The 26,870-nt window shown below is 36.3% G+C and overlaps 6 protein-coding genes across 9 annotated transcripts; 2 read left to right on the forward strand and 4 right to left on the reverse strand.

Annotated features, from left to right (window-relative positions):
- Positions 1-40: 40 nt before the first annotated feature.
- On the reverse strand, positions 41-2,445 carry LOC118435733. The gene is made up of 4 exons (XM_035852137.1): positions 2,277-2,445; positions 862-2,158; positions 671-795; positions 41-589 (listed from the first exon to the last, which is right to left on the reverse strand). Exons 1-4 carry the CDS (start codon positions 2,298-2,300, stop codon positions 488-490), a joined length of 1,548 nt encoding a protein of 515 aa, XP_035708030.1. The 5' UTR covers positions 2,301-2,445; the 3' UTR covers positions 41-487.
- Positions 2,446-2,799: 354 nt separating this feature from the next.
- LOC110850396 (SEC14-like protein 2) lies at positions 2,800-5,027 on the reverse strand. Of its 2 annotated transcripts, none has more exons than XM_035851962.1 (7): positions 4,699-5,027; positions 4,541-4,616; positions 4,401-4,444; positions 4,224-4,341; positions 3,881-4,087; positions 3,661-3,741; positions 2,800-3,520 (listed from the first exon to the last, which is right to left on the reverse strand). In XM_035851962.1, exons 1-7 carry the CDS (start codon positions 4,837-4,839, stop codon positions 3,315-3,317), a joined length of 873 nt encoding a protein of 290 aa, XP_035707855.1. In that variant the 5' UTR covers positions 4,840-5,027; the 3' UTR covers positions 2,800-3,314. The 2 variants fall into 2 exon arrangements, with proteins under 2 accessions (XP_035707855.1, XP_035707856.1); XM_035851963.1 differs by having other exon boundaries at positions 4,541-4,609; positions 4,699-4,827.
- Positions 5,028-5,731: 704 nt separating this feature from the next.
- Positions 5,732-7,444, reverse strand: LOC110850140 (SEC14-like protein 1). 2 transcript variants are annotated; one of them, XM_022097622.2, is made up of 7 exons: positions 7,062-7,444; positions 6,887-6,962; positions 6,770-6,813; positions 6,584-6,698; positions 6,299-6,505; positions 6,133-6,213; positions 5,732-6,059 (listed from the first exon to the last, which is right to left on the reverse strand). In XM_022097622.2, exons 1-7 carry the CDS (start codon positions 7,197-7,199, stop codon positions 5,857-5,859), a joined length of 864 nt encoding a protein of 287 aa, XP_021953314.1. In that variant the 5' UTR covers positions 7,200-7,444; the 3' UTR covers positions 5,732-5,856. The 2 variants fall into 2 exon arrangements, with proteins under 2 accessions (XP_021953314.1, XP_035707808.1); XM_035851915.1 differs by having other exon boundaries at positions 6,887-6,955; positions 7,062-7,166.
- A 3,363-nt stretch (positions 7,445-10,807) lies between these two features.
- On the forward strand, positions 10,808-13,146 carry LOC110849661. 2 transcript variants are annotated; one of them, XM_022097095.2, is made up of 5 exons: positions 10,808-11,166; positions 11,255-11,393; positions 11,452-11,746; positions 11,809-12,393; positions 12,473-13,146. In XM_022097095.2, exons 1-5 carry the CDS (start codon positions 11,130-11,132, stop codon positions 12,776-12,778), a joined length of 1,362 nt encoding a protein of 453 aa, XP_021952787.1. In that variant the 5' UTR covers positions 10,808-11,129; the 3' UTR covers positions 12,779-13,146. The 2 variants fall into 2 exon arrangements, with proteins under 2 accessions (XP_021952787.1, XP_021952786.1); XM_022097094.2 differs by having other exon boundaries at positions 10,813-11,166; positions 11,246-11,393.
- A 4,680-nt stretch (positions 13,147-17,826) lies between these two features.
- On the forward strand, positions 17,827-21,409 carry LOC110849759 (prolyl endopeptidase). Its single transcript, XM_022097202.2, has 12 exons — positions 17,827-18,074; positions 18,153-18,376; positions 18,454-18,736; positions 18,809-18,936; positions 19,019-19,190; positions 19,257-19,426; positions 19,506-19,857; positions 19,988-20,136; positions 20,214-20,426; positions 20,538-20,796; positions 20,872-20,943; positions 21,122-21,409. The coding sequence occupies exons 1-12, from the start codon at positions 17,937-17,939 to the stop codon at positions 21,257-21,259; spliced, it is 2,298 nt and encodes a 765-aa protein (XP_021952894.2). The 5' UTR covers positions 17,827-17,936; the 3' UTR covers positions 21,260-21,409.
- On the reverse strand, positions 21,398-26,254 carry LOC110850397 (SET and MYND domain-containing protein 4). The gene is made up of 5 exons (XM_022097833.2): positions 25,728-26,254; positions 25,168-25,647; positions 24,956-25,083; positions 22,303-24,873; positions 21,398-22,188 (listed from the first exon to the last, which is right to left on the reverse strand). Exons 1-4 carry the CDS (start codon positions 25,939-25,941, stop codon positions 23,929-23,931), a joined length of 1,767 nt encoding a protein of 588 aa, XP_021953525.1. The 5' UTR covers positions 25,942-26,254; the 3' UTR covers positions 21,398-22,188; positions 22,303-23,928.
- Positions 26,255-26,870: the final 616 nt, after the last annotated feature.

The raw sequence follows: 26,870 nt of genomic DNA on the forward strand, positions 1-26,870 counted from the left end.
TTGTTCTTCAAAGCGATTCAAAATGAGGGAGATAAAAATGTTTGTATTGTCCAACATATTTTATTGCAAATGAATAAACGTTAATTTATGAACAGATAAATTTGATAGAAAACGAGGGTATTTTTTACTCAAAAACAATATGTATTTACATGGATAAAACTCGTTAAACATTTCGCAATTTTCCAATTTTTTTTCAAACTCATTCGATATTTTAACTACTTGTGTGCATAATCTGATGTTCATACTTATTTATGTACTTCCTTCTGCTCTAGAAAAAATCCAGTGATACGATTTTGTGAGTCATGTTAAAATTGAAGTAGGTATCTCACCTTAAGATTCTCAAGAACAGTGAAATTTGTAAAATAATTCTCTATATGCAACATTTACTCAGCGACTACAACTAGTAAATTTTAACAGAAATGAAAAATTGAACTGATAACCGATTCTAAATTGAATGAAATTCCAATGCATTTATCTCAACACTAAATCATGCATCAAAGTAAGTCGAACAATGGCAGTGCTTAAAGCGAATGGGGAGCTTAAACTCTTTCCTGAGCTCCATAATCTTTTCCAGATTTTGTGCGTCGGTCTAAAATTTGCCAAAAATTTTGGTACCAAAGTGTCACTAAAGCATGGTATGAAAACACACCCGTCAAAAACTAAAATTTACCGAACAATCCCGGAAAGTCAGCGACTTATAGCCCAACGACACCAAAAGAATGTCCCACTTGCTTATTGAATATTGCAACAAAGGTGCATCCATACAAGCATCTTTCACTTCAACTGTTTTAATCCCTAATTTCAAAAAATTCAAATTTACGAAATTTCAAGGCAAATTTCTACTTAAAAAAATTCCCCAACCTGAAAATGTCGTCAAGCTCGTTAACGAATCAATGATATTAATCACATGTCTACTCAGCGTTACGATAACGTCCAAATGTGTCAGTCTCCAGTTGTTTAAGCAATCGACTTTCTCCACCTCCATGGCTTGCGCACCCATTTCGTACTTGAGCTTGGTAACGTTTGGCCAAATCCGGGCTAGTCGCCGCATCACGATCGGCTCGTAATTCGTGATGATGTGAATGTTCAGGCTTTCCAGGCCGGAATGTGGCTGAATTCCGTGGAGGAAGGGTTCCATCCTGAACGCTTGGGGTGCCTGGACACGTGACCTTCTCCAAAGGACCAGCTCACGTAGCTCGATATGCTTCAAATTGGGGAACCTTCTCTGATACAGGCATTTTCCAAGCTGGGTGTACACCTCGACCCCCACGACATGCATACGAGTCAGCCGAGGCATGGCGGGAAGTTGAAATTCAAATATTGGCCTGTCCTCTAGCATCTTCAGCCAGCCGTTGAAGGACGTGAGGTCAGACGGTATGCAGGCGAGGGTAAGCTGTTCAAGCGTGTCCGCTACTTGGGTTACCATTTCGGTTACGGAGGGCAAACTGAAGGTAGCATCGGGAAGGGGGATTGACGAATTTTCCGGTTTTTCATGGACAGGACACCCCACAAAGGTGAGGGCCCTGAGTTTCTTGCAGGTTACCAAGGATGGATAGAAATTGTCGGAGATTGACAATTTTTGTAAGGACGGGGCAGCGTCGATAAGTCCCTGGATTAAGGGATGCAACGGGAATAAGGCTGTGGCGTCCTTTGGGCGGGGGTGGCAGGCGACATACTCAATACGTTGGATGGATTCTCGCTTAGGAAAAGTGACAGGAGGAGTTTCGTAACCAGTGACAACCGGCTCGTGCAGAATGATAGAATGCAAAACGGGAAACTCATTGGTTAAGAATGCTTGTACGAAGTGGGGGTAAAATTCCTTCGTCATAACGAAAGTGACCTCCGTAGTGAAATTATGGGTGTAGGCGGCCAGCTTGGGAAAATCTTCGTAACGCGGTGGGGGAAGGGGAAGTTCGACAGGTGGGCGAGGGGCTTTCATGCTGAGGGGGATGGGTGTCATCGGTTTTGGGTAAATTAGCTCCAGCCGACGAGCCAGCTTGGGGTTGAAGACGTACGGCTCTTCTGGAAAGCCACGTGCAAGATTGAGAATCGTTCGATGTCCGAGATGAGACGCTCCAACATCGCTCCACGTGCGGCACACGAGACGAACCTCTTTGACAGTGGGGATGTCAAGCTTGAAAAATATGGCGTCCAACACCTAAAATAATAAATTAACCGTTATTTTATGCAATTGAATGCATACATTTGTAAATTTTCGGCTCAGGATAATTAGCAAATCATGGGAGAAAAATGTATGCCTATTTTTCACAACTTACCACAGGGTTATCGAGAGCATTCATTCTTAATCCTTTTTAAATGGAGAATATAATATTTCAAAATTATGAAATCGGTCCTTGATTCAATATTTAGTAGGAAACCTGCAGTACAAGTTCCAATATTTTTTACGGCTCACATATGGATAATTATTCAGTTGAGGAGTTTAGAGTGTGTGTGACATGGATTGTTTAATGTTAACCCCGTCTTCGTATATGCATGTCTTCGGGGACTGTTTTGATTTTTTATTGAATTGTGATATCACAACCATGTTTCTTACGTATATCGTTTGTAGTTAATACTGCATTGCTGGAACAAACGGGTGGGTGGGTGGATTTCATATAAAACGTGTTCAATTGAACTCTTGGATACGTAAGAGTTACATAAATGTGCACGTATGAAAAGTGAACAGCTTTTTACTGCATGGAAAACAAAGATGCGAACGAATGCATGTTGGTAATCCACGGTGTGCAAATGTAAATATCATTAAACTACTAACTAAATATATTTATGTGTAGGAAATAACTATATATTTATGTACGCTGTAAAGAAACTGGCGTGATCTCAATTGTTAAAATTGATTCGCATTAATGTAATGCATACATACATATTTATATTTTTGCTTGAAAACTGTTAGCAGAAACTTCTGCAAAGCAAAGTACGTTATATTTATGTAAATGTTTAGGCAAGTGTCCATATTTTAACAAAGATGAAAATAACGGTATTCAAAATCGGGGAAAATAAAATAGTCAAATTGTGTAACTTTGCACCACGAAAACAGAATCTAATTGTTGTTTATATATATTGTTGTTTATATGTACCAAAGTAAACACATTTCCACGTGAAAGAAAAACACACATTTGGAAACAATATGTAAGCTCAAATTTAAAATGAACAAATTTCTGTAAGTTAAAAATGTGATTATAACTTTCACAACAAAAATCCAAAATGTTTATATCTACATAGTGTAAATGCATATCTATTTAACGTGATTTAGTAAACTTTACAGATGATTTTTTTACAAGTTCTGCACGTTTTTGTTACCAATCATCCTCATAATCCAACGCCTGTCCTCCATACACTTTTGTCCCCCCAATTTCCAAAGGGATTTGATCCCGTTCAAACATGGTGTCCAAAATTTTCAAGTTGTCTCTTTTATTGGTCCCGTAAATCTTCAAGGACCGACGTGTTGATTCGCTGAGGAGCGCTGTGGCTGCATTAATCAACGGTTGAGCAATTGATGGAGCTGGTCAAAAATTAGTAAAGCATGCACATAATCAATGATGTATGTAAGTTTCGCACTATTAAATATATACAATTTGCGAATCAATAAGTTATTTTGTCAGCAGAATTTTGACAATGATAAAACATATTTAACGGTCTTACTGTTCAGAAGAATGAGTTGATCGACATATTCTGGGTAGTGTGTTTCATATGAAAGAATGCCCCTCAAAATTACGGGAATACCTAAGAATAACCTAATTTTAAAAAATTGGCCAAATAATTCGTAAATGTGGATATTCTACATATTTCGTAAATACTTGGAAATTTAACTACTGGTGAAAAATTTAGAAGGATACATAAATAGAAAAAACATTTTACGTACATCGTAGGCACCCGTGCTCTACTAGATTATACCCAAACAAGTTGATAATAATTTGCCCTCTCGTCACGTTTTTGTACTTCTTCCCCAAAGTGTTCACTATTTGGGCTGCTTCCTCCAAACCCTTGTCCACGAAACGGAGCAGTCTTTCGGTTTTCCCGTTAACGACAGATTTCCTGATGTCGAGCTCGTCCACGGAAACGTAAAGTACTGGAGATAAAAAGTTGATGCAATTTATAGAAAATGTTAAGTTGGAATAATTATGAATTAATAAACGTATGGAAATAAACAGGAAATGTCAAACAGTTTCGTTGACATTTAAAATATGTATCAAATCTTATCTTACGCGGTTGTGCAGCTCGGTCTTGACCTTCGATATGGTATTTGAAATCTCTGGCCATGTCGCTCCAGTCCTCACTCGCTGAAATGAAGTCCATCCTGTTTTCCTCTCTCCATTGGATGTTCTGATGAAATGGATTTCTAATTGGTCCATAATTTGTGTTTTGAAATTAAATTGTGTTACCTGCAGCAGATAATTTACTGCGTCGGGAATATTATAGTTTTTCACTGTGAATAAAATATTCTAAAAGTAGTGCACATGCCAAAATCGGATATCTTGACTCAAATACCCTACGCATTTTTTCTCATCACTATTTTTGTTACCTCGTAGCCAGCGGATGAGGTACATTTCCTCAATCATATATTTATGGGGCAGCTTCTTTGAAACTATTCCTGCAAACTGAGTAGTAATTAAAATTACTTATGCATATTTATTAATGCTAACTTTTTAGTAATTTCTACAGCAAATCCTATAAACACACCTCGTCCAAAATAGATTTCTGTTTCAGCGTTAGTGTAACATCCCTGTCATAAGTGGAAACTTGATTTCTTCCATCACAATTAATTACGCCGATAAAAAATGCGACAACAATATTTATAGAATTAACTAAGGTTTTCGACATTGCTGTATATTTATAATTTATCGCAATGTTTGCGGAAATAATTTTAGCGACTAATGTACTGTACAATTTTGTAAAACAGTTTTGCGAATCAGTTTTTCAAGATTTGCATACATAAGTACGTAAAATAAGTAAGAAAGTATTTATTTACACTAATTTGTATCGTGGTCAGTAACATTACGCAAGCTAAGCAAAATCATTACTGACCTGGATTTTAGTCCGGATAACGTTAATATTGCAGATAAACAGTGAGTTAAACATGCTCAATTTGCATTGTTGTTCATCCAAATTTCAGAATTTTGCTTTCTTCGTACATTTCTTCATTTGTATTCTGGGTCTGAAACCATCTTACAATTGGACATACTACCTCTCATCTATTTAAATAAATTAGAATGTGTATCCATTTAACATAGGCCATTCATGATTTTAGTGGACCGGATTATCTTCGTATAATTTTCTCGACTTTCTTGTATGAAGAAGTTGTGTGCAATATGTGAGAAATGTGTGTGGAAATTCCGGGTGATTATAATTATTAAAATACGGCAGGGCCCTATTTGTAGGGTGGATACGAAGCCATATTTATTATGCTATTCGTTGCATTGTATGTAACACAAATAAGTATGTATGTGAGCAAAAAATGAATTTATTTAAGTACATACATATTTCCTTATTGTATTTGGTTTGTATTTGGTATTCATTTTTTGTAGGACATGAACCTAGAGAATTAAGAATATCTATATAAGCCAAAATCAACATCCTATTCACACTTTATTTTATGAGTCTCTTGGTTGATGAATTTTTTCTAATTATGAAATATGCATGTACATATTAGTGCAAATCTTCATGATGATCTCACCCTCAGTAGGAATATACATCACCGAGGAATTTTAATCCCTTTAATTTTAAACATTGATTTATTACTGACCAGGAAGGAATACTGTAGTAAATAGTAAATTTATAACAATACCAAACTTTGTGCATACTTGCATTACATTAAAAAAACTAAATACTCTGTACAAATTAGTAGTCATCGTAGTCTAGCGATTGCCCACGGTATCTCTTCCTTCCACCAAGATTTACTGGGATTTGGTCCTTCTCAAAAATTCCGTCTAAAATTTCCATATTTGTCTTCTTATTTATCCCATAAACCTTGAAAGAACGTCTCGTCGACGGACCGAGCAAGGGACGAACCGCATTTAGCAGCGGTTCTGCAATCGTTGGTGCTATTAAAGTTGTGCAAAAATCATCAAACCATATTTCGTAAAAATTGTAAATATGTATGTATGATAACCTTACTGTTAATAATCATGAGGTGATCGACATACTCTGGGAAATGAGCTTCGTAGGATAACACTGCCCTCAGAATGGCAGGAATGCCTAATTTTTACGAAAAAAACGATTATTTCGAAAATTTTAGGAAATTTAAAATTTAGATGGATAAATGGAACAATGTTTTACTAACATCGTAGACATCCATGCTCTACCAAATTATACCCACTCAGATTTACTATGAACTGCGCCCTGGTGATGTTTTTGTACTTGTTCCCCAAATCGTTCACTAGTTGGGTTACTTCTTCAAAAGCTCTATCGACAAATCGAAGGAGCCTGTCACCTTTTCCATTAACGATAGCTTTACGAATATCAATCTCATCCACAGAAAGGTACGCAACTATTGAAATTCCAAAAAATGCATTCAAAATTACAACGTCAGAGATAAAATTTTATGAGAATATGAAATTGAACCCACGTGGCTGCCCAGCTCGATCCCTGCTTTCGATGTGGTACTTGTAGTCTCTCGCCATGTCGGACCAATCCTCGTCGAAAATTCCATCCATATTGTGCTCCTTTCTCCATTGAATGTTCTGATAATTTTGAAGAAAATTAATTTGTGACATTTTATGATATTTTCAATTTCTGGTGTATAAGAATGTACCTGAAGCAAAAAATTGGCCGCTTCGGGTATATTGTAATCTCGAGCTGATATGCAAAATTTAGTTGTTTAAGTGGAAGCATAGATTGATAATTTGTTTGCAATAAGACTTTTTACTACCTCTCAGCCACCTTACAAGATACATTTCCTCCTTCATGTAACTGTGTGGCATCTTGTGCGAAACTAACGCTGCAAACTATGAGGTGTATATAAATATGAAAACTTTTATGGATACATAAATATGCATAAAAATTATGCATATTTATGCAAATAGTTTTAATTTAATTTTTTATACCTCGTCCAAAAGCGCTTTCTCCTTTAGCGTGAGTGTCACATCCTTGTCATAGGTGGATATCGAGTTACAAAACGTAGCACTGATAAAAAACGCTATTAAAGCCAGTGGATTAACTGAATTTACAGAGTTGGGATGCATTTCGGTTTTATCGCTAATTCATAAACTTGCAAAAATTTAGTAAACTATACAAATTTAAATTCATTTATGTATCTAACAATGAGAAATTTAGATATTAACAATTATCAATTTTTCTAACGATGAAATGAAGCGAATCAGAGCAAATATGGCACAATGCAAATATCCAAATGCCAAACTAGACTACTTTAATATTCTGTAATATTCACAATCATAAAGTAGAAATTGGGGTAGTACAGGTTTCTACTTTTCTTGTACTTATCATACATCTCCATCGGAACTGACCAGCAATCCATACCCATTCCATCAATATATGTATGTAGTACATATGTATATATGTAAATATATATCCCTACACTTCCAACGCCAACCATGTCATTGCGACCCACTAATGACTTACACAGTCCAGAATTTATGCGCATTTATTAAAACTCTGGCAAGATTTTTGCACATAAAATATATACACATAGATATTTAAGTATGCAATCCATCACTCGGGAATTCCGCAACACACACATAAAAATAATCGTTCCTGCAACCGTGCCTAATTATCTAGGAGATAATTATTGCCTCCCCTCATCTTAATGCTCATCAAGACCTATTAAATTAGAAATTACTTCATTCATCCATCGGGGCACTTGATCGTCATGCTAAAAGGATTTGCGGATGGAGAAAATTTTGTAAGAAGCATTGAAGATTTTTTAGGATTGGGTAAGATTGTGTCGAAACTTGTAAATTTATTGCGATCCAAAAAATGAAACAGTTTACTTTTTGTCCATGAACCACGGAAGAGAAAGAATTTCGCAATCATGAAAGTTTTGATGTGGAAGAATACATACAAGGTCGCACTTGGAACAAAGTTGAATGATTTGTTGGTGGTGGTCAATAAAGTGTAGCAAACTTGGTGTTTTTTTGGGGGATGGATGGGAAGCAAATGTGTGTTATTTACCTACACGTAGGTATGTATGTAAGTGTGTAGGTAATTAGCAATAAACATTTGTATTAGGATATCCATTACACACTTTTACAAGTGATGTTCATTGTAAATGGCATGTTTCTCATCGTTAACGTGATAATGGTGATGCCTGGACAAAAAGTGGGCTGGTTACACATATATCGTCGTTGAATATGGAAGTAAGTATGTACATACAATTTTACAGAATTTGATGTGATGATGGAATAAAACAATTAGTGAATTTATGCCATTTTGCGTTTTACTTATTACTAAGTTTCTTTTTGGTGGGATAGTTATTCTGGATTCGTATCGTAAAATTTTTTCAGGAGTTTGTGATAATCAAGTATTAGAAAATGCATAGAATCAATATGACTTGGTACTAACTTTCTCATATTATGATCAATTTAATTACTTATTTCTGATTTAATCTGAAATATTTATTTACTTATCATCGTTCAACATAATAAACAATAGTAATAAAACAGCATTTTCCAGAAATTCATGGAAGGCACATACGTGTCTATTTACATGTTATTCTATTTACTTCCACATTCCTAATCTCTGCAATCTTAAATTGAATTCTCCACTTTTCTACATACAACATAAATATGTTTCCGAAGCTAATTCTTTATACAGTTTCGTCGCGGGTTTCTTTCAGGGATTAAATGAAGAAGCATATAAATATTTCTACATATAGAAATATTTTAAGATCTGATTGCTTACAATGCATATATGAATTGCGTATATGAATTGTAACAAGTACATCCAAAATTTATTTTACTGAATGAATCATTGTTTACCCTGGGCTCTTAACAAAGCGCATTTTTCTACTACGGCAAATTGAACTATGTAACTTACAATTAGAATTAAAATATCTCACGATTTAAATCTGTTAATGCACAAATTAATGCTTATTTTTCCGTGCTACTTAAAATATGGTTCCATTAAGTATTTTCACAGATCAATTGATAATAAACCTGTTTCTATTTATGCATGTAACCAAATCCGAGTTTTACATATGTAGTTTAAATGAAATAAATGCGTTTTGAGACACGTGAAGTAAACATGTGCTTATTTCTGTTTGCAATCTTATTAAAAATCTGTTTTCCTTAATGAACCAATAAAAATGAAACTGGTCAATGCGTTCTTTAGGATGAGACTGTAAATAAAATATCCTGATTTTTCACCTACTTACTTATTTACAAATATCTGCATTGAATGCAGACTGGAAATGTCATACCAAAAGCATCGATTTTATGTTAAAATTTATATAGTGGAACAAGAAAATTCAATTATGCTGCATAAATGACCTTAGTCACGAAATTTCAGGTTGATCCAGTATTGAGATAATGAATAATCCATCCAACCATCCCTTTTGAACAATCCTAATTACATGATGGAGTTTTAGTTAACGTCAATCATTAAATAGAATAAAGTTGAGTGTGTAAAATACAAACTCGTCGAAAGGGGGATAAGTACGTCGTCAGTCGTGGGAGACAGCATTCGTAGAATTGGGCAGGTCAGGGTTCGCATAAAACTTAAAAAAAATAAATGGATTTCCCATGCGAACTAGTCTAATGGATTGACCCAATATATAATATATACATACATATCTATATGTATGTATAGGTATATATGTATGCATGTACATATTAAAATATCAGCACATATGTTAATATACACATCGTCGGTAAGTATGCATTTGAACGCAAATCCTGAGCATTTCGTAAGTCATTTAATAAATTATTACAAATATCGATTACGCAGAAGTCGTCTGGTAAATTTAAAAATCATTTGTCACAAAAATTCGGAACCGTAACCAACGAAAAATTCGCTACAAAAGTCAAAACATTTTATTTCAATGTATATATATACTATGCATAAATGTACATATTTATGTAAATATATTTTACGCACAGATATATGCACATATTAGAATCTACATATGTACATACATACGTACATCACTTTACCTATACTAATCTTCATACCCCACAAGTTTACGTGAATTAATGCTGCGTGGATTAATGACACAATTTTATATATATTTACATAATAATTAGTACGTTACTTGTCCGATCGTTAAATTAAACACTTTTGCAACAATGTCATACAGTACATACATACATGTTTATCTATTTTTGAATAATGATAATAATTTTACAAAGCTTCCAGTCATCCAGGATTCTAACAACGCAGTAATAAAACCAATTGATACGTATTTTCGTACATATAAGGAGACAACAATTATAGCCATTTGCGTCACCTTCACGCCCATTTCCTTAACGTGCTGCGGCTTACTGATCCGAATTGTAATCATGAACTTACGATTAGTGCTGATACATGAGCATGACGATCAAGATCCCAATCAAAAAGGCGTATGTATGTACATATGTACGTCGAATAATTCGACGTACAGACAACCACTTACGTAGAGGATGTCGTAAAGTCTAGTGTAATAAAAAATATGTTATGTTAATATTGAATCAAAATGTATTTTATTATCACGATCAGTCTCACATTTATCACACCTGTAGTTGAACAGCGAATGAATATTAGATTATCAAGTTTTTATGTATCACTTCGAAGCAAATAATGTTAAATGTTAAATAAGTAGCAGTATAGGAATTTTAATTACCCTTGTGCATTGTAACACTACTGATGCAAGCAAATGGTGTTTAATCCCGTCTAAAATATGTCATGCTTGCATACGCACACCTGATTAAAAACATCGTAAAAACATTCAAGAACTTGTATAAATAATACACACAATATAATAAAGATAAAAACTGAATAGCCGACGACACCGCTTATAAGTAAATAATACCACCATACCAATAAAATTATGTAATCGAGCAATTTATATAAAACTAGAGGATCACTGACGTATCGACATACTTAACTTGAACTAATTGACACTACAGGTTCATCGGGAACTGTAAAAAATTCCTCGGAAAGGGAACGTTACAACAGATAAAATGAAGAAAATTGTAATTGTTGTAATTTCCGTCGTTGGTAAGTAATGCATACTGCAAACCATTGAATTGAATTTAGCTCATCTATGTATATTATTTTATTAATTTCAAATTCGAAGCTGTTCTAGTAATCGCTGCAATAATTGCAACTGTGGTTATCTTGGTCAGAGACAAGGATGACGAGAACGGTCAACCGGAAGCTGCTTGTGCAAATTTGGATCTTAAATCGGCACAAAATTGTACCAACGATCCAAATTTACTTACAAGGTAAATCAGAATTAATTTCAAAATTGATTTTGAGTTTCAAAATTGTAAATAATTTCAGTAAACTTCCGGCCTGCTGCGTCCCATACGAAGATTACTACCTGGCCCGATTTATAGATGGGAACTCTCCCCGTGTCGACAACTCTTTTCCACCTTGGATGAACCACAATTTGCTTAAATGTGGACAGAAATTTGCCCACAACAACTGGTTCAGTTTAGGACTTGCAGCTGCCCTTGGGAGAGCGGCGAACATGAATAACCTCGATATTCGCGACGTAGCCATGTTTACAGGGGTCATGTCGACCCAGGCGGAAGGGTGTGAAAAAATTCTGGCATCCTTTGGCGCAAAATTAACAGTAATGCTAAGCAACTTTCATCCCTAAAATGATGAATAGGTCATAATTTTCGACATTTCCAGGTGTGGTTCCAAGACGTGCAATCCAATCCACCCACCAAAACTCCAGAGAATAACGACTTTCTCCAAAGTGTGAACCGAATTCGCTGGCTGCATGTCAAACTCGCCCGCGACATTGAGGCGAAACGTCGCCAATCTGGTTACACGATTGACGAAATTGTGGATCCAGCCACGTACGAAAATACCGAGATAAACGATGCCGTCTGGAACGCCTTTAATGACGACTTGGTCAATTCGGACATTCCCGCCGAAGAGAGGGACCCTCCACCCATGGATTTTATAAATTCTTCGATTCCCTACTTTAATCAGCATTCCATTGCTCTCTTTCAATATAATGCCTTCGCGTATCCTGTCCTGATTGGAAAGGTGTTCGGAGTCAATGCCAGTGACGAGGAACTTTGGGCTTTTAATCATCTCAATGCCGTAATCGGATACACTTTCGGACTCGATGATAAGTACAATTTAGCTCTGCAGCCAGACCTGGAGTCACTTAGGACGTATTATGCAAAGATATTTAGAGGGTACATCGTCCCAGGATTTTTCCATGTGCACAAAAAGACGAAAGTGACGATTGAAAATATTATGAAAGTAAGTACATACAATTTAATTAAGGATTAATTAATTAATTACAATTATTTATGACTTAATAATGCATTTATGTAAACAGGCAACCCGGGTAAATACACCCGCCTGGACATTACAGCTCTACCTGTACCGCGTTTTGACAATGCTGGTCGAAATCCCAGCCCCAAATTTGTTCTCTTTGTTCACTGAAAATGACAAGTTTCATGATCAGAACCTAAATGGCAACGTTCTTCCGAATATTGCGGTTAACGAGACATTCAGACGGATAACGAATGAGAACGGAATAGCAGACCTGCTGAAAACTGGGGAAAAGTATTATGGCAAAAATTACACGACGCAATGGGGGCGAGCGCGATTCACATTTCTTACCCCGGTAGAAAATATATAGATAATTAGCCAATTCACGTCACACCTCTTGCATAAGGCCCGTAACTACGCAAACTTGTGAATACGAAGCTTATGTAAGAAAATTTTTCTGGTAATTTTGCTTACGAATACAAATATTTATCTGCAAAGATAAGCGGTATGTTCGTCATTCGTAAGCTTTTTTAAGTGATGGATTTTTGTATTTTCACGAATTTAATATTTTATTGACGTCAAGCGGCGTATACATAAGTTACAAAATTGAAGTCACAGAGCGAATTTCGTAAATAATGTATATAAACTCATTATATAAATAAGTATATATGAATATCCTGGTTTATATGTATTTAAAAAATAAAATAAATTGTTCATGAAAACATTACCAATCCACAAGTACTTTGATCATAATCTTAATTTTGTGGACGATTAACGATGGACGAGCCATTTTGGAAAGTGTAGTGTAACTCTTCCCATGCAAATCTTTCCCAGATCGACATACATACCTACGTACTTATAATACCAGTTCAAACGAATAAAAATATATATGTACATGAATACTGATCAATATTTTAGTATTTCATTTTCCGTTTAGATAGATAAAGTATCTGAGATAATTATTAATGTTGATACTTTGCCAATTACGATATTTTAGGTTTGTCAGTTCATCAATTATTGGAAGTAAAATATCAATGTCGAATAAATTCTAGTGCAAACATAACAACTGATATTAATAGCAGTGCACCCCACAAAATAAATATTGTGTCGATACTTCCTCCCATTTTCTGCCCCCGTTCGTTCCCCTTTTCATGTCTGACTCCATCCCTTATCCTCATAGATTTGATTATATCCAGAGTCGAAGTCATTCTTCGTGTTCGAAAGTCAAGCTCACGCTGCATGTTCTTTGCCCGGGCGATAATTCCAGTTTCAAACAGGTTGACGAAAAGCTTAACTACTTTAAACGACTCGGTGCCATCGTACGCCTGGAAATACCAGCCCCCTAGCGTCGGAGCGAATGGAGTTTTCCCAACTGAAAACTTCAGCCAGTGATAGTTCCAACGGAGGTGGTCAAACCAGGAACTAATTACTCCTGCGGTATCAACAAATACCGACTTTCCACATTGAACTAATTCTTCCTCAATTGAAGTCATGATGCTCCGAGTTGTTTTATTTTTCTGTGAAACTGTTACTGCTTCTTTTGTCGGGTAGAAGGATTGGTCGTAGCTGAGGAGTTGGTAAATTAGGAGATTTAATTTGTCGGACATGGATGTACTCTGACTCACAAGCGTAAACAAATAATAGGTCAGCTTGGGGGAGAAAGTTGGTCCTCTAATGGAGAAACTAACCATCGGAGGTGAGAAAACTTTAAAGCAATCGGTAGTCAGGTTTGGAAAGATGTTCGTTTTTTTAATCCATGCGATTCCCAACATTCGGTGTCGCAGGGTCTCATTCTCTTGAAGAAAGGAAATATCCTTGTCCCGATTTGAACAGGCAATGTCCTATAAGTGAACATATAAAATTAATTGCTTAAAAAATGTGATTTTTAGGGACCCTAGCCAAAACCGTCTTCTTACTGAGCTTACTCTCTACAACGTCTTATTTCGAATCACAAATCATTTAGAAAACTTGCGAAGCTCTAAAAATTTATGTTGTGAGAAAATTCATGAAATATAACTTATATGTAAATATATCTCGCCAATCACAAACACATACTTTGGCATAGTTTCCATGGACTTCTGTAATTTCTGATGGTTAGGATGAGTTTGCAAAATAGTTTTCCGAAATAAAAAACATGCCCAATTGCTGGGTAAACTTACGAAAAAAATCCCATGGTTTTCCAGAAAAAGTGTTGCGAAGTCTGACAAATTTCACAAAACTTCGCAGGTTATGTTGTCATGCTCAATTTATAAAATATTTTGAAAGTTGACGTGAGTATGCTCACTGCTTTCCACTAATTTCGCCAATAATTGAACATTTAATTAAAGTTACACTCGATCGATTCCAAGTTGTTACCCACTTACCTCAAGCATTTTCGGGAAAATAGGAACCGAAGGTGCATTCAGACTACTAATCATCAAACTGCGATAACCGTTCGTCAAGCTCGTCGCAGACACTAGCCAACCGATTACCAAGAGACGAAAGAAATTTGTCCGCATCACCTCGGTCGTCATTTGGGCAGCCTGTTCGAGAACGGTCGTCAAGAAATAGAACAAGACGAAAAATCGATGCTCTTCAAACTTCATGGTAACGAAGGCCTCTCCAACAATTACAAGCGTCCCAAGAGAAAGTGCAATCCCCACCCAAACCAAGTTTTGGAATGGTTTCGTATAAAACTTGAAACTTAAGTCCTCCTTGTAATGACACGTTACGAAGGCATATTCTGTGGTTTCAAGAGCAACAATTGAGCCACGAATAGCGAATTTCACGATGTTAGGCACGTCTGGAACTAGTTTAATCCTGAAACACTCTGGCTTAAGACAGTCAGTCTTTCCCACCTCGGTGAAGTTGAACTTGTACATCAAAATTTCGTACAAGATATATCTCGTAGCACTGTAGGAATTGTCCTTATTTTCGTTATAAGTCGCGCTCCAGTCTACCATCCAACCCGAAGGCATCATTATCGTTGCATAATATGATGTTAAATCTGATGAAGGATCAATGTAGGAACATTTCATAGTTGATAAAATTGGGACACTATTTTCGAACTTGCTTGTACAAATTGTACTTTTTCTGTTTTCATGGGAGGGAAGAAATACCACGGCAAAATGTGGAATGATTCTATCCTCGGGGATGTACAGTGGTACAGGAGATGCTTCTTGACGTGCGTCCAACAGCACAAGGATATAAACACGTCCAGTCGGACTATACGTATTCAAGTATTCTTTGGAAATGCTGCTGCCATGGTCAGAATACATGGAGGAGTAGAAATCGAGCAAAAAACCCAACGATTTTGATGTCTTGATTTCCAAGGGGGTTGAAAGTTCAATCCGTACGATGAGGAAACGACAATATGGGGAGGACATGGCTGATTTGTGCACATTGCGGGAGGGGGAGGAGTATGTTTCTAATGCTTCAATCGTGTGCAAAACTTGTTCAGGAAGGATGGAGATGAAAATGGGTTGTTTGGCGTTGAGAAGATGTAAATGGTGGGGTTGTATTTCAGTACAGATCAAATGCGGTGTGCAACCGAGGGGGATTTTGTTAATTATATTGCCCAGTTTCGGGTTATTTGCAGTCCCAAATGCTGTGACGGGTTTGAAATGGAGGAGGTAAATGTAAAACGTGAAAAATGAAAATGAATGCATTATTAAAAACAATGTGTGTGTAGTACCAAAACTGAGAGACAAAAATAAATGGAAATTTTCAGTTATTGGTATGGATTAGGTAAGCATTGGTATTATTTAACTTGTTGACATAAATGTATGAATATTGTGAAATGAACAAGATGGAAAATACGATTGCCATATTTCCTGGTAGTACATAACGTATGTATTTTAGGAACTGGTAGGTATTTATTTTAGGTATGTACATACATAGATTGGTAAATGGACAGACGTAAAATATCGACTCATGACCATGTTCACGTAAATGATTATTACAAGCTTGTTCTATTTTGACAATATTTCAGGCTATGTATCAAGTTACTTTGTGGAAGTGCAAAAATTTAGTAGGAATTTTGGAAATAGTTTGAAACAAAATGATAGAAAATTGTAGTGACGGATCCTGCATAATTTGAAAGCAGTAAAGTTCTAAAAGTTGGATAGCTTGCTAGTCTAGCGTTATTATGTACATACATATGTGGCCATGACATGAGAAAAATCTACATATGTGCAACCTATGAATACTACGAATGTGCTAGAACAGAACATATTTAGTTTTAAAATGCCATTAGCATTAGCCAATTTAAACAAAGTTAAACTTAAATTTGAACAAATATAAAAACGAAATTACTTAATTTGTATTGAAAGTAGATACTTATAGTGGGATAAGTAGAAAACATATTTACTAGTTTCAGATGAATGCATGCTTTCGTATATTTTCTCCACTCATCATACATATAGACATAATACATAATTTTCGATTGATATACAATTTTTGTCAATAATATTGACTCAATACTAGATGAAAATGTACATTATTGAATATGGAGCATAATTTGTATTTCCAGAGTAAGATTATCATTTTACATACATTATCATACTATATGATATTCTGTACTTATGTATTATACATATTACAGATCGTATTTTTTTTTTAAATTCAGATATGGACACTTATGTACGGAGCTGACGCTTAGCTTTTTTTCCAAATTAATTTAAAAATAAAATGATAATAAATTGTAAAATGATAATAATATTCTGCGAATAACATAATATCTGCACTTCACTTTTCTGAGAATACAATTTTATACTCAACATATTTAATTGAACAAAATAATTGTACTACAGATATGTATGTACTTATGTAGGACACATCCACACACACACACAAGCAGCAAAAGAATTTTTGTCTTAAAATGGGTTTTTATGCTAATTATGTATGTATGTGCCCATGTGATTTTGAAACCTTAATCTCGTGCACATACATACATATACATATATGCAACGACTGATGAGTTATTCCAAATTCTCCCTCCGGTATTTTCTGCACATTTTCAAATTTCAATACATAAATATTTTCATAAATAACCAATACCCATTAAGACTTATGTCTGAATGAAAACTTTGTATCGGTGTTGGTTTTGATATGTAATTATTTAAGTAAACACATATGACGAATTACATGAACAATAATGAACATTATGTATGCACATAATTACGGTGTAGGTTAGGTCACTGTTTGTAAATATTTAAAATGTTCAAGGTAGGCATGACATGGGTCGAATTTAATTGCAAACGAAGCTAGAAATATGCATGTTTTGTTATCTCTCGTAGATACATGAGATGATCGTGACTCAGACCACGTAGCCGTTTTCAATTCCAATAATTCCTCTTATCTGTCCGAAAGTATTTGTGTATGCATGGCATGTACTACATGGACCATACTTTGCAATCTGATAACACTACCAGGAAAAAATACCACTACATGCAACTTTCAGATACTTAAAGCAAGCAGTGTATTTAGTAGCGTCGTAAAATAATTTCATAAAAAACATAGTCGTTGCCCCATCACTCATCAGATCTAACATGAAAATGGAGACGAGTAATACCTTTTGGTACCAATTTCTTCTAGCGTCAATCTTTTTATACAATTCCTGCTTAGGGTTAGAATATCCCAATATTCGGAGGGATGACTCTGTCCGGGACAATTATCACGGAGTCGAGGTTGGTATATTCTTCGCATTCAAGTACAAATTCAAGTACAAATAAATATATATTTAATTATTAAATTTGTCCATTAAGATTGGAGACCCGTACCGTTGGTTAGAAGAACTTGAAACGGACGCCACAAAGGAATTCGTTTCGAAGCAGAATGCCATATCGAAAGAATTTCTGACCTCACTACCAGATCGGGACAAGATTAAGGAGCAGTTGACCACACTCGCAAATTACGAACGGTTTGGCGTCCCCCGAAAAGCGAGTGGGGGCTACTGCCATTTTTACAATAGTGGATTGCAAGGACACGAGTCAGTTTTCTAATTATAACGTATAGCAATCCGAATACTAATTAATGACGCTTAATATTTACACTATTTATGGTTAGCGTCCTCGTAAAATTGTCAGATTTGTCGGATAACACAACCGGAAGTGTGATTCTAGACCCCAACGAGTTGTCAGAGGATGGCTCAATCTCAATTTATCCGTATTATGAAAGCATCTCACCGGACGGGACAAAGTTTGTTTATCCCCTCGCCACAAAAGGGTCAGACTGGTTGGAAGGGCATGTCGTTGACGTCACCACTGGGGAAGTATTGCCAGATGAGATCAGGTTCACAAAGTGGCCCGAATTCGCCTTCAGCGGAAATAGTGATGGTTTCTTTTACGCGGTGCATAGCTAATTTACATATTTATTCGTATCAGTCAGTACCAAACTAATGGGAATTTATTAAATTAAACAGCGATTCCCATTAGGAGACGATGGAAACCCGATAACAACAAATTCACAAATTTATTACCACATGCTTGGAACGATGCAGGAGGATGACTTTTTCATATTTCAGAATGTGGAATATCCAGAGTGGTTCCTGTATGTTAACTAATTTTGTAATTATTGCGATAATTATCTATTGAATTATTTACCTTAGTTTGACCGAGTTTTTCTCAAATAGTAAAGCGGAAGTATCACATACTGGTGACACTTTGATACTGACACCACAACCAGATTTTAAATCAAATTCGATAGTTGTTGCAAATCTGGCCAATTTAAATCCCATTGGAAATTATTCAGATATCTCGTTCATAAATGTCTTCTCAGCTTTGGACGATGTGGCGAGATTTATTGTACGACATTATAATAATCCAAATTGATCGCACGATTTATTGATAATGAATTGTTTTAATACGTAGTACGTCACAAGCAGTGAGAATAATTTCATATTTTTGAGCGATAAAGCTGCACCGAACTTCCAACTTATCCAAGTTCATATTAACTTCGAGACGGGAGATGTGACAAACAGCACGGTTTTGGTGGGCGAACATTCTACCCGGGTTTTGAAGTGGGTCAGTCCCGTTGGAAGGTAAATAGCTGGTTCAACTATTTAGAAAATTCCTAATTGTGATGTCTCAATGGTTTATTTCGTTTCAAAATTTCTGCAGCGACTTTTTGCTCCTCTGTTACTTTGAAGATGTGCAGCACAAACTCGAAATACGTCACATTTCGGATGGGTCACTCCTTCAAGAAATCCAGTTTCCATTTCCTGGCGTCATCAGCGACAACCATGTGACCGCTGAAGACACGGAATTTTTCTTTCGACTTGAAAACCTAGTCCAGCCAGGAGTAGTGTTCCGGTGTTACTGTATTTCTCCTTCGGCTTGCCTTGAATTTAAATGCGACACTTGGAAATCTATGACCTTGGGAAACGTCAACATGTCAAACTTTTTGATGGAGCAAGTTTTCTACCCGAGTAAGGATGGGACCTTGATTCCAATGTTTATCGGTCATTCGAAGGTGTGCAAATTATTTATTTAATCTCCGATAGTTAAGTATTTTGAGGGAACGTTTTCCGTACATAACTACCTACTTAATTCTCATAGAAAATGTTTCTAGAAAATTTTAAAGATTGTGTCTCATTTTGTAGGACATTGTAATGAATAGTGATAATCCGACCTTACTTTTCGGATATGGAGGGTTTAATGCGGACGTTCTCCCAACTTTCTCAGCCTTGACGTTTACTTTTGTTCACTATTTTAATGGAGTTTATGCATCTGCAAATATTCGGGGTGGAGCGTAAGTTCATAAATATTTAACATTTTAAATATTCATTGAAATTTTATTCCCACTTTTGTGACTTTTCTGGAAACCAGAGAATATGGAGAGCGTTGGCATCAGGGTGGATCACTGCTAAATAAACAAAATTCTTTCGACGATTTCCAACATGCTGCAATGTATCTGACAGAACGAAATTTCACGCGACCAGCAAAGTTGGCAATTCAAGGTTCGTCGAACGGTGGCCTGTTGGTGGCGACGTGTCTCAATCAAAGACCAGATTTGTTCGGTGTAGGACTTCCGGATGTGGGGTTAGTCAATTTACGATGATTATCATTTAAGACAATTTTATGAAAGAATATTAAAAAAGCATAATTTAGGAACGTTTTTAAAAAATTGTTGTGATTTTGATCATCATTTAGTTTGATGGACATGTTGCGATTTCACTTGTCGGCAATCGGATTTGCCTGGTGTTCCGAGTATGGATGTTCAGATAACGAAACCCACTTTCGAAATCTTATTACATATTCCCCAATTCATAATATTGGCCTTAACAACAATTCTCAACAATTTCCATCCGTCTTGGTCACCACGGCAGATCATGACGACAGAGTTTTACCGTGGAATAGCTACAAGTACGTGGCGGAATTGCAACATTCCATCGGAAGTAGTCCGATGCAGGTTGGTTAATTGGTTTAATTGCATTTACATAAATATTGAAGCGACAATTAACTTAATTCAGTTGCAATTCTCCAGGTAAATCCAATCATACTGCGAGTTTCTGCAAATGCAGGTCATAGCGATGAAGGGACACCTCTGCCACAAAAGGTACGAATATTGTTCACAAAAATAGAGACAAAACCCCGTAAATTTCTAATTTGATTTTTTTGTGCCAATTAAACAAACTGTCAGATAACCTCTGAGATTTTGTGGTCTCTATTTTTTAACGACCACATTTCCGGGGTTTTGCATAAATAATTTCCTCCGTTTTTTAAAAAATGTGCAGATTGAGGACTACTCAGATTCATACGCGTTCATATCGTACCATCTTCAACAGCAAGACGTTTCGTCTGGATCTGAGATTGCAAAGACAGTATTTTTGGTGTACATACCAATAATTTTCTTAACTTTTCTTCATGTGTAAGTTAAATTAAAAAATTTGTTGGTTTAATTCATTATATTATCAATCGAACATAAATAAAATATTTCAAGCCGCTGTTGTTATTGATAAAACTCGTCTCGGCCTTAATAATATGGAAATGATTTACAGGATTAAAATCGATACTATCAAGACTATGTAATTTGTATAAATAAAATCAATTTTGTAAAACCAATCATGCATCATTACTAGAAAATGGTATAAAAAACATAATAATTCATTACTCGTAATGCGAAACAGAATAGCAAAAGCAAACAAAAAATTAACACAAGCAATATGTAAATGAGAGTTGCGTATCATTTTCAATTTCGTAATTTTCGCCAAGCCCTTCATTGGCTCACTTTCTAGACGGGGCGCCGTCCCCAGATCCTTCCACCAATTTCGCCTTACCCTCCACGACGGCCTCGTCATGAGTTTTTGCACCGTTCTTTTTGTTCGCCAAGGTTGGAAGAGCCTTTAATCTAGCCTCCTGAGTGTCTGCTTCTTCTACAGGTGCTGATTTTATTGGGATTTCTGTATTTGTATTCATACTTTCACAAAGATGAAGCGAAACTATTTGTGAGATTAATTCCTTCGTGAGCGCCACATGACCTTTCGACGAAATTATATGCGATGGAATTCGTCTGGTGAGGATTTTCCTAGGTGGTGGCGTTGTGATAGGTGACGAGGAACTTGTCGACGGACTCGATGTTGCAGAATTTGTAAAGGGCGATTGAGGTGGAGTCGTCCCCAGCAGGAATGTGCCATTAATTTGCAAATCTACATTGTAAGGCAATAATTTAACGGGTGGGGTGACCCTCCTGATTTTGCATCGGGGTGGCGACGAGGGTGGGCTTAACGTGGGATACATATTTCAGGATTGAGTGAAATTAAGTCACTTGATTTAAGTGACCTCACCGTGGTACGAGAATAATCTAGGAAAGAAAGAAATAAAAACATGACACATGTTTTTCGTACTGGTGGAAACAAGAGAATGAGCGATTGTAAATCGTCAGCTATAATAATAAAAAAGTAAATATAAATGTCACCTGCTTGATAATATCAATTTGATATGCTAATGATATTTAGTAGAAATCACTCAAATTGTTCAAATTGGTGGAGTTAAATATTTTTTTGAAGTGTCAACAAACTCAGCTGTTTCATTACATATGAAAGTATTTGGTTACCGCTGTCACTTTTGACTGCACTAAAATGAGAAATTGTTCATGTGGCAATGAACTTTAAATTGAAGGCCGAGGAGAAAGTTATGAAAGATGAGAATTATCTACATTATTTTGCATTTCATGAAAATCATGAAAGCATCAGGCGAATTTAAATTTTCTCAAATCTTTTCATTCATGACCTCATATGAATTCGAATGACCTAATGACCACACCCCACACTCGAGGAGTTTAAATGAGATATGGACTTAATTACACACTTAAAAAAATGTTGTCCTTTTGTAAGTAAAATACGCTAAATCCAGAGTAAACTTTGCTTTATATCGAGGTAATGTAACTTTGGACTTACTTAAAATCGCACAATTTGCTGAATTTAGAATTCAGAGTGCATTTACGTTTCAAAAGGGTAACATTATTTTTAAGAGTGTATTTCAATCTATAGATCTTGGTTCAGTATTACAAGCTTTATTCTTAGTGAGGCAAATACCTGACAACGAAAAAAATTTGCTAAGTATGCATTTACCCCACCCAAAAAAAGTGATATAAGTCGATTTCTCAGCCATTTCTCAACCGATTTTGATGAAATTTTGCACAGATCATTGATAGGTAATTTAGAAAAGATCTGCCAGTCGACTTGGCGAATCTTTGATTTTTACCCAAGTTATGTGCCAAAATGTGCAAAAATTTTCCCCTGAAAACATATTTATTTTTATGATTTATAAGTGGTGTATCTCAGCATGCTCGCTTATTGCAAATATTTTAGTCAAAGTCATTCCGGACATTTTAAGCGCAAAATGACCTAAATCGGTTAGAAATAACAGCGTTATTCAAGTTTGAAAATCAAAAATTTAATAAAAATATTCAGGGTGCCGATAACAACGGCGGTTGTGCAGTAAAAATAATGTCTTTGACAACCAATTACAAGTTTTAAATAAACAAGGCCCCAAAAAATGGGAAATCTTAGTGAGTCAGCGCAATCACAGTTAATAAATAAAGTTAGATTGAATAACTTTTGCATCACCGCTCTCGGGATAATTTTTACTGGGTCCACTGTAAATTAAGTTTTGCATACGCATGAACTCTTGCATTCATTAAATTAGTTGAGATTACAAGATGACGTTTTTACTATTGAACGAGAAGTTGGATAAATTAATCGATATGAAATGTAATTGTGAACTGCGTTTTAAAAGAAAGAGTTGAAAGTCTACAATTTCGATATATAAATTTGGATATCCTATTAATTCCTATTCTGATGAAATCTCCAGACCCTTTGAGGGGGGAGCAATTATTCTAAATGATTAATTCATGCTTCCAGGAAAAATGATACCGAGAGCGGTGATGAAAAAATTATTCAATCTAACTTTATTTATTAACTGTGATTGCGCTGACTCACTAAGATTTCCCATTTTTTGGGGCCTTGTTTATTCAAGTGTAAAACATCTACATATAACGACTCGAGTGACATAAATATGCAATTAAATTTATTTTATTTAGCTATCGCATTCCCATTTCGACAAATGCTCTCCTCCCAAACTCTTCACCCCGCTGGACCCACTCCAGCCTCCGATCCTCCCCCCTTATCATGCCTTCTATCTCCATAAAACATCTCCATGCTTGTCTCACATTCCCAGAATTCAACAAGCGTTCCCCGTTCTTCAAAAGTGTCTCAAATTCCCGAATTTTATCCACATTCTCATCTCCGCCCTTCAACATTTTCCAGTCCTCGATACACGCGACACACCCACATTCGAAGCCATACCCCTCCCTCAGCCACTTCCTCCTCTCATCCCCCCTCATTCTGCTCCACGGCTGTTTGTAGCTGATGCACAATTCTTCCCCTGCCCCAATCTCCCTAATCGTTACTAAAACTCCTAAACCGACCCGCGGATTTTGCACCCATACACAATTCGGATCACAGGAATGATTACATAACGCGGTCACTGGGAATACCCCGGTGGCGTAAGATTTCGTTTTAATCGTTAAATATTTTTCCCTCGCGCGGGAATCCCAAAGTGGGTGGGTGATTGGTCCTTCCGGAGACGCCCAATCGGACAGAGTTATCATGTTGTGAGGGAGGGAGAATAAGTGGCGAAGGGTTAACCGTGAAATTGTCGGTTGGGACAAGTTAAGAAAGTGTAAATTTTTTAGAAGATGTCCGATAAAGATGGCTTTGAAGTGGGGCGATTCTGCAGTAATTCTGGTGGGGTCGAATGCTATGGAATGTGCCATTAAGTTGGCGACAGTTGAGTAGGATCTGGCGTCATACTTGGATTTTGTGACGGATTGGCCTAAGTCATGGTCCCGACTTTTTGCAAATATTTTGCAAATGAGGAGGCACTCGTGGAGGGGTTCGATGTGGTGAAAGTATGGGTATAAGGTGGGAAGGTTGCCGTATGTTTTGGTGAAATTTTCCATACAAGTACTGGAGCAATAAGTCGACTGTGGAATAAAATTTACAATTAGCCCTTAATTATATATGTAATTAAGTAATTCATATTTGACATGTTTGCTTCTTCCTTACAAAAACATCCTCCTCATCAGAAACGCCACCAAGGATTACTTTTCCACAGCCTGAGCAGTGCTGTGTATCCCAATTGGTCTGTTTGTCTAACATTATTGTGTACCCGGCGTCAATTAAGATGCAATTTCCTACAACCATTAATACAATTAGTACCATTTAATACGCCAACTCTCCACTAAATCTTATGTAAATTATGCCCATATTTAGTTAACCTGCTTTAACTTTCTCCTGCCCAACATTCCTCAACCCACGTCCTTTTCCTTCTTGTGTAAAAATTCGTACAAATTCAGCCGCCCCTTCGATCTCATCATTATTTTTTCCAACTTTCTCCACGATTTCTCGTAACAGTTCAGTCCCAGGAAAATGTTTGCCATGCAAATTTGTCCCATTTTCTGATAACGTTTCCAACTTTGCCTTCCTTATCTTCAACTTATCCACAATTTCACTGTCACCCAATACTTCTGCATAGTCTAACGCTTTTATACAGTCGGTCAATGCGTCTTCATATTCTTTCAACCCCATCAACAGAGCGGATCGATTTGCAAGTGCTAGGCCTTTCTCAGGGGATTTGGCATGTGCAAATAAAATGGCGAGATTGTAAAATCGGAGAGCTTCAGAGATTTTCTTTCCTTTATAAGATTCATTTCCAAGGGTTCGGAAACTATTGGAAAATTGGGATGATTTCTTGATTCCTAATAAGTAATTTAAATAATTAAATGGATAAATTATGCTGTTTAAATTGTACATTTTATACATAGGAAAGTTTACTTACTCTCAAAATATTCATTGGGAACGTCTCTCCAACTGAAATATTTTCCCAACACGTCCAGCTTTTCATCCTCGGTAGCGCAGCGACTCAGCAGCCTCGTCACATTTTGCAAATCTTTATGAATATTTTGCTTAAAAATGGACAAGATCGCATCATAGTGAGAATTATCGATGAAATGTGCCGATCTGAAAATGTTTTCCGGATTTATTGCAGACATTGCGTATGTGCATGTAGTGGGTGAGGGTTGATGTGATGTATACAGTTTGTGATTTAGAAATAAACTAGTGTAGAAGCCCGTCAATTGACGTGCAAAATAGGCCCGTCGATAAGCCCGTTACCCCAACATTAGTGAAGTTAGCCTCTCCTGTTCTCGCTGCAGAGTGGAGCGAGAAAAGGAGAGGCTAACTTCTCAACTAAGCTACCGACCCAGCCAGCCAGCCAGCAGCGATACACTCGCCTGCTTTATATAGTTTAGATGGTGGAATTGATTTGGATACTGGCCAGCTCGGAAAGTATGTGTGAGACTGACGTTGGCGTATGTAAACGGTGAGTTTGATGCGGTTTCACTTAACACAAACTTGTACCTATATCGCTTATCAGCAGCAGCCTAAACGAGTGAGTGTGTTCGATATGCGTTATGCACGGCTTAAGATTCGTTCGAAGAAAAAAAATATTGGCCCGAGTTTTATTTTTACTCGTCGGTACAAAGTAAGTCGCAATGCACTTTCTCGTGTATTTATGTATTCCAGAGTGTTTAAGACATTAAAAAAATCTAACGCAGATAAAGATTTGCATCTTGCATTTGGATTTGCACCTTGTAGAAGATGCACAAATTTCAAGAAGTGAACGTTAGACAAAAATATAAAAATTAATAACGTTAATTTGTTGACTAACTATGCGCCTGGATTTTCTTCTAGCTCAGAATAAGCTATTTAAATTTAATTGAATGAAGAAATGCTGCTACGTTTCTACTTAAATCCCGTTAAAATATTCTAATACAAATTGTATTTTATATTATACAATACAGATTTTTTAAAGTTTTTTTTTCTGGAATTACCTATTTTCTGTAATGTCTGAAACTACATAGCATGCCCAGGCTACCTGTAAGTAGCTCTTAACTTTAAAACCGTTGGAGATAATAAAAAT

Source organism: Folsomia candida, unplaced genomic scaffold (assembly GCF_002217175.1).
Source record: "Folsomia candida strain VU population unplaced genomic scaffold, ASM221717v1 Fcan01_Sc005, whole genome shotgun sequence".
Classification (NCBI taxonomy): Eukaryota; Metazoa; Arthropoda; class Collembola; order Entomobryomorpha; family Isotomidae; genus Folsomia; species Folsomia candida.